The 19,078-nt window shown below is 49.5% G+C and overlaps 1 protein-coding gene across 1 annotated transcript; it reads left to right on the plus strand.

The window, feature by feature from the left end:
- Positions 1-4,987: 4,987 nt before the first annotated feature.
- Riiad1 (regulatory subunit of type II PKA R-subunit domain containing 1) lies at positions 4,988-13,424 on the plus strand. Its single transcript, XM_052179881.1, has 5 exons — positions 4,988-5,089; positions 5,653-5,729; positions 10,016-10,062; positions 11,034-11,155; positions 11,691-13,424. Exons 1-4 carry the CDS (start codon positions 5,006-5,008, stop codon positions 11,102-11,104), a joined length of 279 nt encoding a protein of 92 aa, XP_052035841.1. The 5' UTR covers positions 4,988-5,005; the 3' UTR covers positions 11,105-11,155; positions 11,691-13,424.
- Positions 13,425-19,078: the final 5,654 nt, after the last annotated feature.

Below are 19,078 nucleotides of genomic sequence, written 5' to 3' on the forward strand. Positions count from 1 at the left end.
AGAAAAGAGCAAAAGTGAGCGGGAGAGGAGAACCGGGTGTGGGGAAGGGGAGAGCCAGTGGAAGTGAGTGCAGAGAGAGTCTGCATACTTTTCCAGAAAAAGAAACAAGGGAAGCTATAGCAGCCTGGCATTTTCAGACACCCCCTTCTTCTCTCTGGGGGTATTGTGTGTAGACAGGTTTGGGCAGGGAGGCAGCAGCTGGTGGCAGCTCTCACCCGCACTATCCTTGAAGACAGGCTCAGCAGTCCACTGTTCACAGTATCTAGCGTGGTGTCTTGCTTGTACATAGTAGGTGCTTAATAAACCCTTCATGCAAAGAACCTGCGACAAGTAGAGAATCTTGATCCTTCTGTGGGAACAGGCACTGCTGCCAGGCTCCCCTTGAGGGCAGAGTGTTTCTCCTTCCTTTGCTTCCTTTGGTTGGCTTCCTTGAGTGGAAATCAGAGTCAGATAAAAGAAGACAAAAATACATTAGAAACTCTTTTCCCCCAAACAGTTACACTTCTAAACCTGGCCATATGTTCCATGATCTAGGAGGAGGTTGGCCCTCTCTGGCCCAGCCCCACACCTGCCCTGTATATCTGTTGGCATCAGCTCCGTGGTAGCAATCCTGGATCATCATCCATCTGTGCCCCACTGGCAGCTTACCCTTCTGCCCTGGGTGGAGCTGCTGTCTCTAGAGCGGTGCAGAAGTCTCTGAGACTCACAGATGCATTCCTGAGTTATCACAGCCAGCAGGTGCCTCCTCTGGAACTGAAATAACACTGCTGCATCCTAGGGATGTGCTAGACCACCCCACATGATATGGATGAAAAACCTAAGACACAGAATGGTTAAATAACTCGCCAAGATCACACAGCTGAGAAACACCTCCATGAGATTCCAGCCTGGGTAAGGCGGGTCCTGAGCTCAGGTGCCCGAATGCCACACCCAGCATTCCTTGTGGGAATGAACTGCTGTGAACCTGGCCTTTCTTTCCCTCTGTGCTCACTGAAGCACTGGGTAAAACTTCCGTGCTTCCTCCTACTGCCCCGTTCCCAAGTGACTGCTTCGTCTCCTTTAATCTGGGTTTCTGTGGCCTGAAGCTAGATTCTGTCAGGTGTATATAAATATATATGCGAGTGAAGTGAATGTATGTGCAGAGACTTGATTACACTTCATCATGCAGATGCCCAGGTCTCCCAATAGGGTGCCCTACAACAGGTTGAGAGGGTGAGGTAATATAGGAGAGTCCATGATGAGCGGCCTGGAGATGCCCGTGGGCGTGCCCAGGGGACCAGGAAGTAGAAAGCTGTAATTCTCCACGGTAACTTTCCATTCACCTGCCCCACCCCCACGTCTTCCTTGCCTTCTAATCTGATCTTGACATTTATGGAGACACTAAACAGATCACGCCCTGTGAATGTGGGAGACCCCACGGACGGGCCCACTGATCTCATTACCCCGTGTCTTCTCAGCAGATCTGCCGCCCTGCAGCTCATTCAGGCTTGAGCCTAATCATATTAATCGAAATATTAAACATTCACAAAAATGAATTTCAATGAACCCCTCTTGTTCCTCTTCCCAGGCAGCAACTGGGAGATAGCCGGAGTCAGCAAAGAATTATCAGTCCTTTGCTTAGTGCCCAGTCTCTAATGGTACGGTCAGTCTCAGAGAGGGGAGAGGATACTCAGGAGGTAAAGACTAAAGGCTCCGGGACTCAGAAGCCCATCCCTGGAAGTGAGACTTCGGGCCTAAATTCCCCCAGGAAATTTTCTCTGCACACCATCCAAAGCACACTTTTTCCTATTGTTCTTCAGCCAAAGCTAAGTTGCTGTGTACTAAAAAATTACTGACTTTGAGGTGCTGGAGAGATGGCGCAGCAGTTAAGACCACTGGCTACTCACAACTAACAATCGCATGTGACTCCAGTTCCAGATCTTACGCCCTTTCGTGCCTCCCCAGCTCTGCTCTCACACGACATCCAAATATTCATGCAGGCAAACACCTATACATATACGTATAAATAAGTCTCTTTAAAAAATGGGGTAAGCGTGGTGGCCCATCCCTTTAATTCCAGCTCCTGGGAGGCAGAGGCAGGCAGTCTCTGTGAGTTCCAGGCTAGTCTGGTCTACATAGCAAGCTCCCCCAGCCAGAGCTATATAGAGAGACAACGCCCTAAGGGGTTACTGATTTTACTTGATATTACGTTACAATCTTCTTCTTCTTCTTCTTCTTCTTCTTCTTCTTCTTCTTCTTCTTCTTCTTCTTCTTCTTCTTCTTCTTCTTCTTCTTCTTCCTCCTCCTCTTCTTCTTTTGTCTTTTTTCTTTTTTTTTTGGATTTTGGTTTTTGGTTTTTTTCGAGACAGGGTTTCTCTGTATAGGCCTGGCTGTCCTGGAACTCACTCTGTAGACCAGGCTGGCCTTGAACTCAGAAATCCACCTGCCTCTGCCTCCCAGAGTGCTGGGATTACAGGCGTGCACCACCACCGCCCGGCCTCTTCTTCTTTTCTATTATTATTTTATTGTGTGTAGGATGAGTGTGCCACAGTTCGTGTGTAAAGGTCAAAGAACTCTCAAGCGTGGATCCTCTAATCCCTTCCACCCTTACATGGGTTCTGGGGATCAAATTTGGGTCTTCAGGTTTATGTGGTGTTTTACACATTGACCATCTTGCTGGCTTGTTATTGTTTGTTTTTTGAGACAGGGTCTCACTATGTAGCCCTGGCTTTCCTGGAACTCGCTACATAGACCATGCTGGCTTCAAACTCATGAAGACCCTCTTTGCCTCTGCCTCAGGAGTGCTAGGACTAAAGGTGTGTACTTGTTTACTGACTCCTGAAGAATTACATATTTGTTTATTTGGGACAGGGTCTCTTGTATCCCAGGCTGGCCTGGAACTCACTATGTAGCCCAAGATGAACTCCTGGTCTTCCAGCCTCCACTTTCCAAGTACTTGAGGTTACAGATATGACCCACTGTCCATCTGTGTCTAGTTTGTGAAATTACTTTTAAAAATAATTTTATGGAGTGGAGTGATGGCCCACACTTTTAATCCCCAAACTTAGGAAGCAGACCTAGGCAAGTCCCTTGTGAGTTTGTGGCCAGCCTGGTCATGTAGTGAGTTCCAGGCCAGCCAGGGCTACAGTGAGACCTCGTTTTGATTACGAATCATTTTAAAGGGCTGGGGCGAGGGCTCAGAGGCAAAGTGCTTGCTACACAAGATGGAGACCTGAGTTCAAAATCCTCAGCACTCATGAAAAATGCTGGGCGCTGCCTTGAGTCTGAGCTTCCCTCGCTGGGGCAGCAGAGAATGGGGTTCCTGCCCCTCCAGGCCTCCCTGGTCAGCCCCCGGGCTTTAGGTTCAGTGTAAGGTAAAACGGTGCGTGACTAACACCAGACGAGGACCTCTTGTTTCTACACATGTGCATAGCACACACATGCACATGTGCATGATACATACACATGCACATATGCATAACACACATGTACAATGCACATGCACATGTGCATAATAAACACATGCACATACGCAAAACACACATGTACAACACACATGCTCATGTGTATAACACATACACACGCATGCACACAAGGATTTTATTTAACCTACTATTTTCAAAACACAATTTGAACATGCAATGCATATAATGTTCTTGAGATAGTTTGCATTATTTTCTTCCATTAAGTCTTCAGGATCCAGAGTGTATTTTAAATGTCTGGCATATCTCACATAGCTGCATTTCAAGTACTCAGGAACTGAGAGACTGTGCCAGACACACCGGCTACAAATGTATGGATTTTATTGTCACCTCTCCCTCCAATAGAAACTATGGCCCTTCGGTAACCTCTGCTCTTGCTGGGATAACAGTGCTGTGGCAGGTGGCAGCATCTCCCTCACTGTTATCTCCTAAAAAACCTAATAAACAACCCAAACGATTGCGAACCCAAATGGGCCTCTAGGACGAGGCTTACAGCCATGGCCTGATTCACCTGCTTCTGGGCTTGGGATCCTTAACACTGTTTCTGCTGCTCTGGTGGAGGCCTTCGGATCACAGAGAGATCCCTCCTTGGCCTAACAGTTAGCTTTTATCTCATGCTGTGTCTTGGCTTGGGCACGGGGCAGGGATGGGGGTGGGGATTGTTCATGAACCCCAAACTCTTGGGACTCTGTCTCCTGCCTCCCTAAGGTCTCTGATGGGCACCATCTCTCTGAGCGGGGAAAGCTTGTGTGTGTGTGTGTGTGTATGTGTGCACGCGTGCTGACAGACACGCTCCTGCCCTTTCCAAGCAACTATTTTAAGAACTGTGGTTTTGTGTTTCATTTACCCTTCTAAATAGCTATTAGAAGAACAAATTTTGCAGCCAGTTAGTTTCCTTTCTTTTTTATATTCAGTCGAGGGAGAGAGAAATAATTTACAGTTTATGAGGGGCCTAAGGTGAAGAGAAAATCGATCTTCCTGAGGAAGTCATTCCAAGAAGGGAACTTCCGCCCGAGTGCCGCCCAGGTCTAGCATTCTGAGTCTGAGAATTACAGAGTTTGGCTCCCACCATGCTCCGGGGTGCTTTCATATTTTAGGAATCCAGGACTTCAATATCTAGTGTCTGTCTACAGAACAGATGGGATGCTTGGCTTCTGCGCCAGAGGGAAGAGACGAAACCTGGATTTCTTTTGGCAAGCACAACGTCTGCCCAAATTGGGAGCTGGATTCTGGAGGGCCCTGAGCTAGGAGCCTCCTCGGTGGTTTTCGTCTAGCTAAGTAGTAAAGCACGATTTAAGGTCGAGTGGGATCAAGAAGAAAGGCTCATTTCATATACAATTCAACTCAGACTTTAAGTCTGAGAAAAGCACTCCCCTGAAGACCCCAAATCCAAGTTGACTTAGCTCTAGAGCGGCCTTGCTTCCCTCGCTGAGATTCTGCCTTCCTTGCCCGGAAAGGATTGGTTTTATGGAAGGGCGGGGCGGGCAGCGGGGCGGTTCTTCGTTACTCAGCGGCTTGTCGCCTAGACAACCGAGTGCAGCTTGATGGAGTCGGGACGCCCAGGGCTACTGGGGCCGGATCCGGGAACGCTGAGCCCACAGCAACTGGAGCAGTTGCGAGATTTCAAGGTGCGTGAGTCGATGTCGCCTAAAACCTGTTTTTATCTAAGCGAAGCTCTGAGTCTGAGTCTGAGGTCCATCAGACAGGGAGGAGGGTCCCGGAAAAGGGGAGCAAGGCCTGTCCCCCGAGCTGAGTGCCAGAGGACTAAATGGAGTGTCCCTGAACCCAAGCCAGCAGGCTTTGGAAAGTACAGGGCGAACCGGATAGGGGCGTGGCCAGAGAAGCGACGTGGGTCTTGGCTGAGGCCTTGCCTCGCATGCACAGACCACTGGGTTCCAAACTCTTTACCTGCTCATCCCCACCCGCATAAACTAGCACTCCCTAGGTAGAGGCAAGCGGATCAAGACCAAGGCCAACTTCAGCAAGTTCCCGCTCAGCCCGGGCAGTAAGAATAAGAGAAATGAAATGAGGTTACCGTAAGAAGAGAAAATCCGAAGATAGCTTTCAAGCACTCCAGGAAAAGACCTGGCTTATGTCCCACCCCCGCACCCCACTCAACTTCCCGTGTCCTTCGAGGGTTGAACCCTGGATCCGGCACAGTAGGTCTTGACTCCTGCTTGTTGCCCCTCAGATCCAGACTCGGATCGCAAATGAGAAGTACTTGAGAACGCACAAAGAGGTGTCCCTGCTCATCAGCGGCTTCTTCAGGTAGGTGGGTGACAGACTGGCCCCCGGCAGTTAGTGAGAACTTTACCAAATCTGGCTGGGGATAGATGAATGGATTAACGTGTGCCTCTTTCTCTAGATAAACTCTAAAAGCCACACAGGGAGAACCTTCAGTTTGAGGCCAACCTGAGTTACACAGCGAGACCCAGACTCAAAACAAAAATAACAGTAAACCTGTTTCCTCTTCCTTTGATTTATTTATAGGTTTTTAAAAACGGTCTCGCATAGCCCAGGGTGGCTTCGAACACAAACTCATTTTTGAGCCTCACATAGCACAGGCTAGCCTTTAACTTGTGATGATTCTCTGGACCTCGCCATCCCAGGTGTTGGAACTCCACAAACGTTCCAGTGCATCTTGGTCTCGACCTCTTAAAAGTTAGAGAATTCCTAAGAGTCAACCTTTTGTAACTCTTACACTTGTGAATTTTCTTCTATTAGCTCTACATTCTTTAAAACTTCATTTGTAAAGACATAAATACATCACATGCCACTGGGAGAGAGTGTGGCACTGGGGAACAGCAGGCAGGCACCCATCAGTGTGAAACTGTTTCCTCTCACAGGAGGAAAAGGTTCCCATAGTGCATCGTTGCCTACATGAGAACACTGTAGAAAAATGACAAGGAGCCAAGGCACAGGGGCTCAAGCCTGTAATCTCAGCGCGTGGGAGCAGAGGCAAGAAGATCACAAGTTCAAGGCCAGCTTGGACTGAATTAGTGAGGCCCTATTTCTAAAAACCAAAGAAAGAGAAAAAGTATCAAGGCAAAATAATACTATTTTCCAAGTTTGATGGCAATCTTACGGTCCCACAATTTGGGAGTCAGAGGCAGGAGGATTTGTGAATTCAAGGCCAGTCTGATGACAGAGTAAAACCCTCCCTCAAAAAGCCAAAAATCAATAAAGAAATAAAATTTCCATTTCCCAGGGGGTCCTAGAACAGGATTCTTCAGGGTACTCCATCAAAATAGAAAAATCTGAGAATGCAGAAAGGCCAGGCGGTAAAGACATTGGATCTTAGACCCTGGATATGACACATGCCTTTAATTCCAGCACATGGGGGCCAGAGACAGGTGGATCTCTGTGAGTCTGAGGCCAGCTTGATCTACATAGAGAGGTCCAGCCAGGGCTACATAGTGAGACCCTGTGTCAAAATAATCCCCTTACGGGGTAACAGGCAAAGAACTGAGGAATCGTGGCGCGCAACATTGACGCAAACAAGCAACAAGCGTACTAGCTTGAACTCTGTTTGACTCCAGCCAAGTCAGCTCGGTTAAAGTAATGCTGCTGTCCATCGCTGGGAGCCATTTTGTTTCCCACGTCGACAGTCACCACACTGTATTGTGATGGTGATCAACCTTTGGTTTATGTTACTGGTCTAATGTTCCAAGCTGGTGGCACCATGTATGTCTCCACGTATTTATACTGTGATGGCGTCTTGGTGACATTTTGCCAACACCCTCCTCCCCCCCAGTGACACTGTAATAGAGAGGTAATGATGATTCTTTTGTTTGTTTTTTTGTTTTGTTTTTGTTTTTTCAAGACAGGGTTTCTCTGTGTAGCCCTGGCTGTCCTAGAACTCACTCTGTAGACCAGGCTGGCCTCAAACTCAGAAATCCGCCTGCCTCTGCCTCCCAGAGTGCTGGGATTACAGGCATGTACCACCACCACCGCCCGGCCAATGATGATGATTCTAAGACAGAATTTAATTTTGTAGCCCAGGCTGGCCCCAAAACTCACTATGTAGATCAGGCTGGCCTCAAACTCAGAAATCTGCTTGCCTCTGCCTCTCAAGTGCTGGATCGAAGGTGTGTGTCACACCCGACCCATTATTGTTTACTAAAAGCCACTTTACGGGGGCTGGAGAGATGGCTCAGCAGTTAAGCCCACTTGCTGCTCTTACCAGGACCTTGGTTCAATTCCCAGTGCTCACAGGGTGGCTGACAGCCTGTAACTCCAGCTCTGGGGGTTCTAACAACTTCTGGCTTCCTTGGGCATCAGAGAGGCATGTAGTGCATCTTCATACGTGCAAACAAGACACTCACACACAACAAATAAGAAGAAATCTTAGAAGACATAAAGGAGGGCTTCTGTTGTTTCCACTTCAGCAAATGAGACAAGCTAAGCGCAGGTGAGAGGTTCTTTCCTCAAGTTGCTGACGTTGGGGGGGGGGGGGGGTGTCTCAGCCTTGGCTGTTTCTGCCACACAGTGCTGCATGCACAGGTGCTGCATGCACAGGTGCTGCATGCACAGGTGCACAGGGAGCTTCCATGGCAGAGCACTGGCTTAGCCGTGTGTGAAGACCTGGGTTCAAGCCCAGGTCCTAGAGGTTTCCCAGATCCCTTTGCTTTGCCTTGGGTCTTTCTAGTCTTCATAGTTTTGCCATTTCTAAGGAGCTTCAGATTCACACAGTAGGTAGGGGAGGGGTTAGCCAAGACTACATACAGAGAACCTGTCCTTAAAAAAGAAAAGATATTTCAGAGTTATCTGCCAGTGTCAGATGTGGGGATGATATTTGCAGTTCTTACTCTAAAGGGAAATAAGGAATGAACAGCGGGGCTCCAGTCCTGGGGCATTACAGTCTAAGCTGGGTATGGTTCTGACAGAGAAATTAAAAACACTGATAGATCTATACTGTGTTAGATCTACACTGGAATCATCCACAAAGGATTAGCACACAGGATGGTAAATGAGAGGGAGGAATTCTGGGTGGCCCTGTGTCTCTGTTTACCCAGGAAGTTTCCGGGGAGAGACGGGGCATCTGGGACCAACTCTGCAGTATCCCTGCAGCCCTGCAGGGGTGGGGGGGTGGGGGGGGTGGGGGGGTGGGGGGGGGTGGGGGGGGTGGGGGGAGCACAGGTGTGAGCCAGGCCTAACAGACACACCCACTGCCCTTTGTCTGTGGCATTCTCCAGTCCCTGCCACGTTGAGCTGCCTCCCTCCTGTGACTGAGACTCCAGCACACACTGCCATTGCGGCCTACTTTTTCACAGTGCCAGGCACCCTGGTGCCTCGTGCTAAGCACATGTTCTACCACCCATCCCTCCACGAGCACTTCATTCCTCTTCCACTACGCATGCCATGTCTGCATGCCAACCAGCCAACCTCTCTAGTTATTCCCCAAGCCCAGGGAGCCCGGGCAGACACCCCTGAGTGCTCTCCTGGACCCTGGGGATATAGAGCAGATACAACCCAGCTGCTAACCCTAAGGCAGTCCCACTCAGGACACAAGACAGTCAGGCACACACAGGACACAAGGCAGTCAGTCACACACACAGGACACAGGGCTGTTGGCATCTCTGGGCCTGTTTGGTTTCCCTGACCCTGGGGTGCTCTTGTCTCTCAGCCTTTGTTCTTGCTAGTCAAATCCCATTTGTATCACAAGGGTCCCTTTCAATCCAATTACTCTGTGAAGGGTTTTGGGGTCCCACTTTCAGTAACCAGTCCCCCTTCCCAAGGTGCTAGTAAGTAATCTTTTAGCACTTACTTGAGGTTCCTTGGCCTTTTGGGAAACTTACTTGTTTTCTTTTACCTGTAAGCTAATTGAGTCAGGGCTATGTTTATTGTGTGCCTGTGTGTGCCTGTGTGTGTACTCATGTGCATGTGTACATATGTATGTATGTATGTATGCATGTGGATACTCATGTGTGTACACATGTGTATATATGTATGCATGTGTGTATATGTGTGTGTTTGTGTGTCCATGCACAAGTGTGTGGAGGCCAGAATGCTCTATGCTTTATTCACAGATTCTGGATCGAGGCTTGAAACCGGCAAGCCCCAGTGATCCTTCTATCTCTGGTCCTCCAATGCTGGACTCAATGCCCAGATTGGTCCAGTCTCAATGCTGGGGTCACAGGCATCAGGCTGTGGCCCAGATTTTGATGTGGATGCTGGATATTCAAGGTCTCATGCTTGGGCAGCAAGTGTCCTTTGCTACTGAGTCATGTCTCAGGAAGGGTCTCACTGTAGACCAGGCTGGCCCGACCTGCACAGAGATCCCCTGCCCATGTCTTCTGAATGCTCACCATGCCCAACCACTCCATTGTTTTGTTCTTTGCCCTAGATCCTCTGGATTTTTTGTCTAAGACCCCCTGATCTATTGACTTCTAGAAGGGAGGCCCGACTAAAGTCAGCTTCCCAAGGAGCAAGATGGGGCAGTAGCTGCAGTCTGCACGCCCCGTTTATCTCCTCCCTTCTCCTCCTTCTCCTTCCTCTTCCTCCTCCCTTTCCCCTTCCCCTTCTCTCCTCCTCCTCCTTTTAATGTTTTACAGAGAAATGTTTCTGAAGAGACCAGACAACATTCTTGAATTTGCTGCATGTGAGTATGGTGGCATCGGGGTGTCCCTCATGTCTGTGCAAGAAGAAGAATTGTGGATCTAGAGTTGGACGAGCCCGGGGCTTTCTGTGGAGTCTTGGTTCCGTTTTCACCTCATGTCCCTCACAGGAGCTGTTTTTCCAAAGGCCTTTTCATTCCCCTGTCTTTTTTCTCAAAACAAGGCCAGAGCAGCACTGGGGCAGGACTTCTCTTGCTGACTATTAAGAATTTTGAGATTCCCAAAGGCGAGTTAGGCAGCTCTAGTCTACAGGGGATCTCAAAGTGGTTCCTGACCCGGGCTGCCCACTAAAACCACCTGGGGAGCTTTTAAAACATACTGGTGCTCAGGCCCCCACCTCTAGAGAGTTTTATTTAATTAGTCTAGGGCAGGGCCCAGCAGCCAAGGTTTTGAAGGCTCCCCAGGTGATTTTAATGGACTTGTCTGCAGAGATGGCTTCGGGTCAAACAATATAGAGTGGGAGCTGCGGCTGGTGTCTTGGGTGCAGTTAATGCAATGCTGGGAGCCCACAGTATTCTGAGCAGGCCTTCGCTGCCACAGCAGATGCACTGTGACTCACATTCTTCCTGGTGTAAAAATCATCTTCTGTCACCATGCTGTGAGCCTGGCTCTCCTGGGAGAGGGTGTTCTCAGAAAAGGTCTGCATGGCAAACTGAGGTGGAGGCCTGGACCTAAGATGGAGCCAGGGCAGAAAACTCAGCATCTCTGAGGCCTCGGTGGCTCCTGGAGCATCACGTGGCCAAGAGCAGAAAGCCTGGGCAACGTGCAGAAGCCTTGCCTAGGATGGTTTCCTGGCATTCACGGGAGCCATGCCAGGGACAGTATGGGCACCGAGATTGTACTGTAAGGCGGGGAGCACCAGTGAGCCCGCCAGGACAGAGCATCCGAGGTCTTAGCGGAGTAAGCTGTCACCTACCCCTCAGCAGAGATGATTTCCTTCTGATTTTCATCCCAGACTATTTCACGGATCCAAGACTTCCCAACAGAATTCACATGCAGCTAATTAAAGAGAAGAAAAGAACCTAATTAGCCACAATGCTCAGCTGCTGGGAGAAGCCAGAAGGGATCCAGCCTTGGGTGGGTGTGAGCCTCACTCTTGTGAACAGCAACACGGGTTGATGGGTCCAGGATGTGAAAGAACGCAAGTGGAGAAACAGCAGAGCGATGTGATGAGAGCAGGCCATTTTCCTGACTGTCTAGGGGGATAGAGGCGGTACCCGGAGGCCATAGGCCTGGGGTTGGTCTCAGAGTCAGTGACAGGAGTCTTTGGTCTAATGAGGTGGATTGGGAGATGGATATGGGAGGTGTCCTGAGGGGTGGGGCTGGGGTGGGGTTGGAGATGGTCAGTAAAGTCCTTTTCCTGAGCCTAAGAGGTGGAGAGTCCTCAGACTCTTGGAGCAGAGCCCCTCCTACAGTCCTCCAACAACCTTGTACATCAAGATTAGCCCTAAGACCATAGCATGCATATCTCCCGTCCTCTCACACAGGATCATTCCTGAAACCATTTTGAAGGCTGGAGAGGTTTTTTTTATTTCTTTGTTTGTTTTTTCTTAGTGTGAAAAGGTGGGAAAGGCCACACTTCTAATCCAGTGAAACCACTTGTGTTTTGCAGGGTCGCTGGAGTCCTGAGAGCAGTGTCTGTCGCCATCAGTGTGGGCTTCCAAGCTGTGTGGACCTTCTATCACAGGGGCCTTTAAGATCTCATTAAATCCAGACCTGCCTGCCTTCTCTCTTATTTGCATTTGAAGGGAGGAGAGCTGTGTGCATGGAGGCCTGCTGTGCCTGACTGGACCCTTTTCTCCTTGAGGTGGTCAGGGGTAGGGCAGCTAGGGACCATTCCCACTCCAGCCACTTCCCAAAGCACAGAGTTGGGGGATACTGAGCGAGCCATAGCTAGTTGTGGCGGGGTGACAGCAGGCAGGTGCTTTCTTCGGCACCCAGTCTCCCGTGACCTTCTCACATGTAAGGTGGTGCTTTACTTTGCTTTCCAAAGAAGCAATAGTGAGAAAAATTGGGCTGGAAGGACATCAGGGGAGATGGACCCAAGAAGCCCATGAGTGTTGTGAAATACACACCTGAAAGATGGCCGGAAAGTAGAGGACTTTGTTCTTGGGGACTTTGGAAGCAAGCCGGTTTAGGAGCCGTGTGTGTGTGTGTGTGTGTGTGTGTGTGTGTGTGTGTGTGTTGTACGTCTTTTAGGTTTGTTGCTCAGTCCAGTCTTTGGCCTCTGCAGTCAGCTGACTCCACCGTATAGAGGAACTCTCCTGTGTTTCACGTGTCCACATCACCATGGCAACAGAAGCAGGGCCGAGTGTTAGTTGTGCGCTCTTGCTCCTAGCTGCCCTCGATTGCAGTGGTGAAGAGGGCAAGGGAATAGGAAGGCTCAGAACCGTGTCAGTTGTGACCTGAAACCCTTGGAGGCTGGTTTGGTTTAGTTTTTAGAAAGGGTTTCACTCTGTAGCCCAGGCTGACCTCAAAGTTGCCATGATCCTCCTGCCTCAGTCATGGCCTTTGAAGGTGCTGGGGATTATTTGCTGCTACACCTGGCTCTAGAGGAGTTATCGCTGTGCTTTCAGAATTATACTGCGGCATCTCTGGCGTGGACAGAGCTGTCCTTGCTTAGGAAATACCCGAGCAGGAGGCTGGGGACGCCCGCTTTGCACACTGGAGGACCTGAGCTCAGAACTCACATTAAAAAACCCCCAAGTGTGGTGTGCACTTGTAATCCCAGAACTGGGGGAGCAGAGGAAGGTGGGTTCCTGGGGCTTCCCGGTAAGCCAGACTAACTTAGTGTGTGAGTTCCAGGCCAATGAAAGACCCTGTCTCAAAAATATAAACAAAACGAAATAAATAAATAAAAGTCGATGGTGCCAGAAGAACCACCCTGGAGGCTGCCCTCTGGCCTGCACACCGTGTGTGTGTGTGTGTGTGTGTGTGTGTGTGTGTGTGTGCTAGAGAGCTGGCTCAGTGGCTAAGAGCACGGATTGCCTTTCCTAAAGGTCTGAGTCTGATTCCCAGTAGCCATATGAGGCAGCTTACAACTGCTTGTGACCCCAGCTCTGACCTCTCTGACCTCAGCAGGCACTTGCATTCATGTGCACAATCTTTAAAAAAAAAAACAAAACAAAGAAAGCTTTGATCAGAAAACGTACATACAGTGAAGCCCTTTTACGTGAGGTGTTGTATTAGACTCCTGGGCCCACCCCAGCGAGAAGAACCTGAGGAGATGGGATTAGGGAGCAGGGGAATCGGAGGTGCTCGAATGCCTGCTGTAATGCTGGGGGAGTGCCCACAGCCTTATCCTTGGGGCAGGGTCCCTGATAACAACGAGGAAATGTTTGTCCTCTCTGTTGGTCTTTATCTTTATTTAGTACATATTAAAGTTATTTATATTTTATGTGTATGAGTGTTTTGCCTGTGTGCATGTGTACACACCATGTGTGTGCTTGGTATTCAAATAAGCCAGAAGATGGAGTGAGATCCCTTGAAGCTGGAGTTTCAGACATTGTGAGCCACCGTGTGAATGCTGGAAATTGAACCCAAGTCCTCTGGAAGAGCAGCTGGTGCTTCTAAGCATCTTGTTTTATATGACTTTTAAAGTGGCCATACAAAGAAATGGTTTCTCTGTGATATTTGAATACATGGATGTGTTAGTCAGGATTCTCTAAAGGAACAGAACTGAAAGGATGAATTCATATATGTATATAGACATACGGATGAGAGGCTTACAGGCTCCTCCTGACAGAAAGGCTAAGAATTCAGTGGTGGTTCAGTCCACAGGACTGTCGTCCCAGCGGTCCCACTCGAGGCCTAGAGCCCTGGAGTGTTCCTAGGAGCGACCTGTCTTTAGTCTCCTCGGGAATCATGAAGAAGCAGGTTCTAACATCAGCAAGCGTCTCGATGACGAGGTGAATGATCTCGGCAGTGAGTGGGGGCCACAGGCAAAGAGCAAAGCCTTCCCTCTCCCACGCCCTGTGATGTGGGCTGACACCAGACGGTGTAGCCCAGTTTTAGGGGGGGTCATCCCACCTCCAATCCAGAAGAATCCTTCACAGGTGCTCAGGTTTTAGTTGATTCCAGACACAGTCACGTTGACGACTAAGATTAGCCCCTGCCTAAGGACTCATTAGTGTTCCGTGAGCGGAAACCCAGATGGGTTTCCAGAGCCTCCCTCTCTGCCTTACGGACTTCTGCTTCCCATCTCCCCTTACTCTGCAGTAGCCGTCCTCATCTTTCAAACACGCGATGGACCTGCTTGGAAATCTGCCCACTTCTCTTCCCCTCGTGTCTGGTGATCCAGGTGCTCTGTGGTGAGAGGAGATAAAGCTCAGTCGGAGCAGCTTCAGCACGCAGGCCTGCTCTCCTCACACAGCTGTCTGGAGGCAGCAGACTCAGGACCGGGACCACAGGGGCAGAAGGGAAGAACCTTGAAGGGACTGTCAATGCTTATCTTTCTTTTCTGGAAGGCAACATGAGCCCAGCTGGGTGTCTGCCATGGCTGGGTTCCACAGACATCTCTGTGGTCAGATGTGCGAGATTAGAATTTGAGTATCCAGGCAGCATCAGCACAGTAGATTGTTGCTTACCGATCTTGGAGGGGCCTTTCTTTGAGATCCAACTAAAGTAGTCTCCCTCAGATAGCTTTAAATAATTACAAAATATATACTTATCACCTGGAGGTGAGGGAATGAGTAGGAGCTGAAGGTTCTCTTCACACGCATGCTGAGTTGAGGTCAGCTTGGACTGTGTGAGACCAGTCTCCATCCAAACAAGGAAGCACAGAGAGATGGCTCAGTGCTTGAGAGGTCTTGTTCTTGTAGAGGACCCAAGTTCTGCTCCCAGCACCCACATGGAAGTCACAACCTCCTGTAACTCCAGTTCCAGGGAATCTGCTGCCCCCTTCTGGCCCCTTTAGGCACTGTACACATGGTGTCTTAGGATTTCAACTGCTGGCTTACAGTTCAGAGGTTTAGTCCATTATCATCATGATAGGAAGCATGGTGGTACAAAGGCAGACATGGTCCTGGAGAGATAGCTGAGAGTTCTGCTTCCTGATCTGGAGGCAGCAGGAAGAGAGTGCAACACTGGGCTTGGCTTGAGCTTCTGAAACCTTACACCTAATCCCAGTGACATGCTTCCTCCAATAAAGCCACACCTACTCCTACAAGGCGCTAAGAACGTCACTCCCTAGGGGCCTGTGCAGCCCATTTTCATTCACAGCACCACATATGGGCGCATGTGCACACACATGTACACACACACACACACACACACACACAAAGGAACCTCAGGACTGTCTTCATCCTGCCTCCTGTATTTCCTTCCTTGCTTCTCACTGTCTATGGCATAAAGTCGTGGTTTGCAATGATGGCAGCCCCCCAACTGTGTCCGACACAGGGCATCACTCCACCATGTTTTACAGATGGATGGCTAGGTGGGCAGTCAGAAGCCCGAGCCACGGGTGAGCCTTACCTACGCAGTGGCACAAACACAGATGAAGCCCAGGCAGTTAGGAGAGGAAGACACTGAACGTGATTTGGGTGGAGGTTAGATGGAAGGGAAAGTGAGGCGTCTGGAGACTTCCAAGGTTTCTTTCAGGGAGAAACAATTGGATTATTCATAGTGAAGAAGGGAGGTGATGGGGGCGTCAGAGTGGAGGATTGAACTTAGTTGAGGTTTGAGTGGATTTGCAGGTGGCTAATGGGCGGGGCTTACATGAGTGTCAGTGGGGAAGACAGAAGTCAGAAGTCAGCAGTGGCTTCTCAGCAACTGCAGGACTGGGGGGAGGGTGTGGGGACGGCTACACGTGGCCTGTGCAGGTGGCTTTCTGGAGACATCTACTCCTCTTTTGACCCTTAAGCCAATAACTAAGATTAAGTCCTGTTAGAAACCCAGCTAAGTAAACTGGAGATGGGGTGCCCACCTGCAATCCCTGCACTCTGGAGGGGAGGTAGGATTTAGAGGAGTATTTTAGCTTTTTTTTCTTTTCTTTCTTCATTTTTGTTTTTGTGTTGTTTTGTTTTTCAAGACAGGGTTTCTTTGTGTAGCCCTGGCTGTCCTGGAACTTGCTTTGTAGACCAGGCTGGCCTCGAACCCACAGAGATCCCCCTGCCTCCGCCTCCTGAGTGCTGGGATTAAAAGCACCTCCATTGCTTGGCTTTAGTTTGAAAATACTCTGGCCAGGAGCTAGAGAGACAGCTCATCTGTTAAGAGCACTGTCTGGCCCTCCAGAGGTCCTGAGTTCAAGTCCCAGCAACCACATGGTGACTCACAATCTTCTACACTGGGATCTGATGCCCTCTTCTGGCATGCAGGTGTACATGCAGATACAGCACTCATTTACATACATAAATACATCTTTAAAACAAACATCAAATACTCTGGCTTGTGGGGGAAAGGGGCTCTTTGGCTTCCACATCCCAATCACACAGCTGGAGGCAGGGATTTTGAAACAGAGGCCATGGCTATTTACTGGCTTGTTGCTCAGCCTGCTTTGTTCTACAACCCGGACCACCCCAGGGTGGCACCATCCACAGAGAGCTGGGTCTGTGACACCAATCATCAGTCCAGAAAATGCACCACAGCGGTACCTGGTACCTACAGGTTATCTTGGGTTCCTCTTCCCAGATGGCTTGTGTCAAGCTGATGTAAAACCGACAAGGACAAGGGGTCACTGCGAGGGACATTTAGCATTTAGAGCGAGCTCTTGGGCTGGGAGATGATGGTGCTCCCAGAGGCCTGCTATTTTCATTTCCACTATTTTACTTTTAGCCTTACAAAGTTAGGGGCTTCTGGAATTGTTGTTCAGATGGTATCTGATATTTAGGAGGAAGACGACAGCTGCAAAATGGATTCAGGTGGCCCAGGTTTCCCACCTAGTGGCCTAAAGAACTTTCTGTGCCAAGGGTCTCATCCACCAAAACGGCTCTAGCTCTCACTCGGGTTTGCAGTTAAGAATCATTTGCCGCGAAGTTGATTTCCCCCCTTCATTTATTACTCATTTCTGTGATCAGTCATTTACCAAGTCCCAGGGCTCATCCTACATTCGTGATGCAAAGTCTTGAGTGCACTCTTCCCTCAAGGGCTCGCGGCCTGAGGGGGCGTGGTCTCATTGAGTTCTGGGGAACCAGGGCAGCGGCTGGAAACCAGGCGGCCGGGTCTTGAGGCTCTGGCTTCTACTGCCCTCTTGTGGGCATCGCTATAAACCAGGACAAGTCCGTTCTAGAACTGCGTCTAGCAGAGGAGGAACGAATCAGGGCTACGAGTGAGAAATAATACATGTTTTAAGAGTTCTTTCTTTCTTCTTTTAAAATTCCTTTTTTCTAAACAGGGTTTCTCTGTGTAGCCCAGGATGTCCTAGAACTTACTATGTAGACCAGGTTGGTCTTGAACTCAGTGATCTGCTCGCCTCTGTCTCCTAAATGTTGGGATTAAAGGTGTGCGCCACCATGCCCAGCTTCAGATTTTTTTTTCATCTCTTTCCTTTAAATTATTCTTTTTCTGTGTGTCAGGTCGTCTGGAACTGCAGTTACAGAAGGCTCTGAGCCACCATGTGGCTGCTGGGAACTGAATCCAGAAGATCTGCAAGACCAACAAGTGTGTTTAAATCATCGTCTCTCCAGGTCCCTATCTTCAGATTTCTGAAGTAGAAAGTTTCTTGAAAATTCCAGAATTGAGGGCTGTGCCTGTTGGCAGTTTGGCCTTGCTGAGAACCTAGATGTTTTCTCCTCTTTCCCCTTAGAAAAAGAAAAATAAGATTTATCCTAATTTTATGTGTATGAGTGAGTGTTTTGCACGTTATGAAATACACTGTGGCGAGAAGGTACTTTTGGCAGGCCGCGCTGGGACGAACTTATGCCATGCGACACTTGTAGACGCGCAGACGGGAGCGGAGCCACGTGGGCAGAGAAAAAGTGGGGCGGAGAGGGAGAGAGGTGAGGTGAGCACTGAGAACAGGAAGGGGAAGAGAATGCGGGGGGGGGGGATGGGAGGGGAGAGAGAGAGAGGAGAGAGAGAGAGAGAGAGAGAGAGAGAGAGAGAGAGAGAGAGAGAGAGAGAGAACTGGGCCTCTGTATCGCCATGCACACCTGGTGCACCGGCCTCGCCCGGCTGTAGCAGGCGATGAAGCAGGCAGCTGCCAGGTCCCTGAAGGCGAGCCCTGAATCCTCTGTACGCTAGCAGCATGCATGTACATGTTCACCGTGTGTGCCTGATACCTGCGGAGGCCAGGAGAGGACACCGATCTCCTTAGAAGGTATAGATAGCTGAGAGCTGTCATGTTGGTGCTGGGAATTGAACCTGGGATCTCAGCAACAGCAGGTGCTTTTAACCATCAAGCCATCTCTCCAGCCCCAATGTTTGCTTCGTGAACACAGCTGAGGGGTTGATTTCTTCCCCTGCCTTTGTTGATTACTCATCTCTGTGACATTTACCACACACCAGGACCCATCACACATATGTGTGAAGCAAAGTCTTGGGCATACACTTCCCTCAAGGAATTCAGTCTAGCGAGTGAAGACAGAGAAAGTAGAGTTTCAAAATAAAATAAAACACAACACTCACAGCACACACTTGACTACACATATCAGAAACGACTTCGGTGTAAGCCACTGTGTGGCTTTTCTCTTCAGCTGGCAACTCTGGGCAGGAAGCCAAACTATGAGACGGGTCATATGAAGCTTCTCAGGGCTGAGGTGTCCTTTCAGGACCCGCCTTCAGGTCTCGTCCAGGAGCCAACTCCATGTGGTGTGGCTGAACTTTGGCGCATGGTTGCTCCGGCTGCGCCCAACTCTGTGTGGAGACTCATAACCATCTGTAATTCCCGTTCTGTGAGATCCTAGGTCCTCTTTTGGCCTATGTAGGCATGCATGTGGTACATAGACATGCATGCAGGCAAAGCACACCAAAATAAACCACATGCACACACAAACACACAAACACACACACACACACACACACACACACACACGCTGGGCAGATTTTAGAAGCAGGACCGCTAGC

The sequence above is a fragment of the Apodemus sylvaticus genome, chromosome 4 (genome assembly GCF_947179515.1).
Source record: "Apodemus sylvaticus chromosome 4, mApoSyl1.1, whole genome shotgun sequence".
Classification (NCBI taxonomy): domain Eukaryota; kingdom Metazoa; phylum Chordata; class Mammalia; order Rodentia; family Muridae; genus Apodemus; species Apodemus sylvaticus.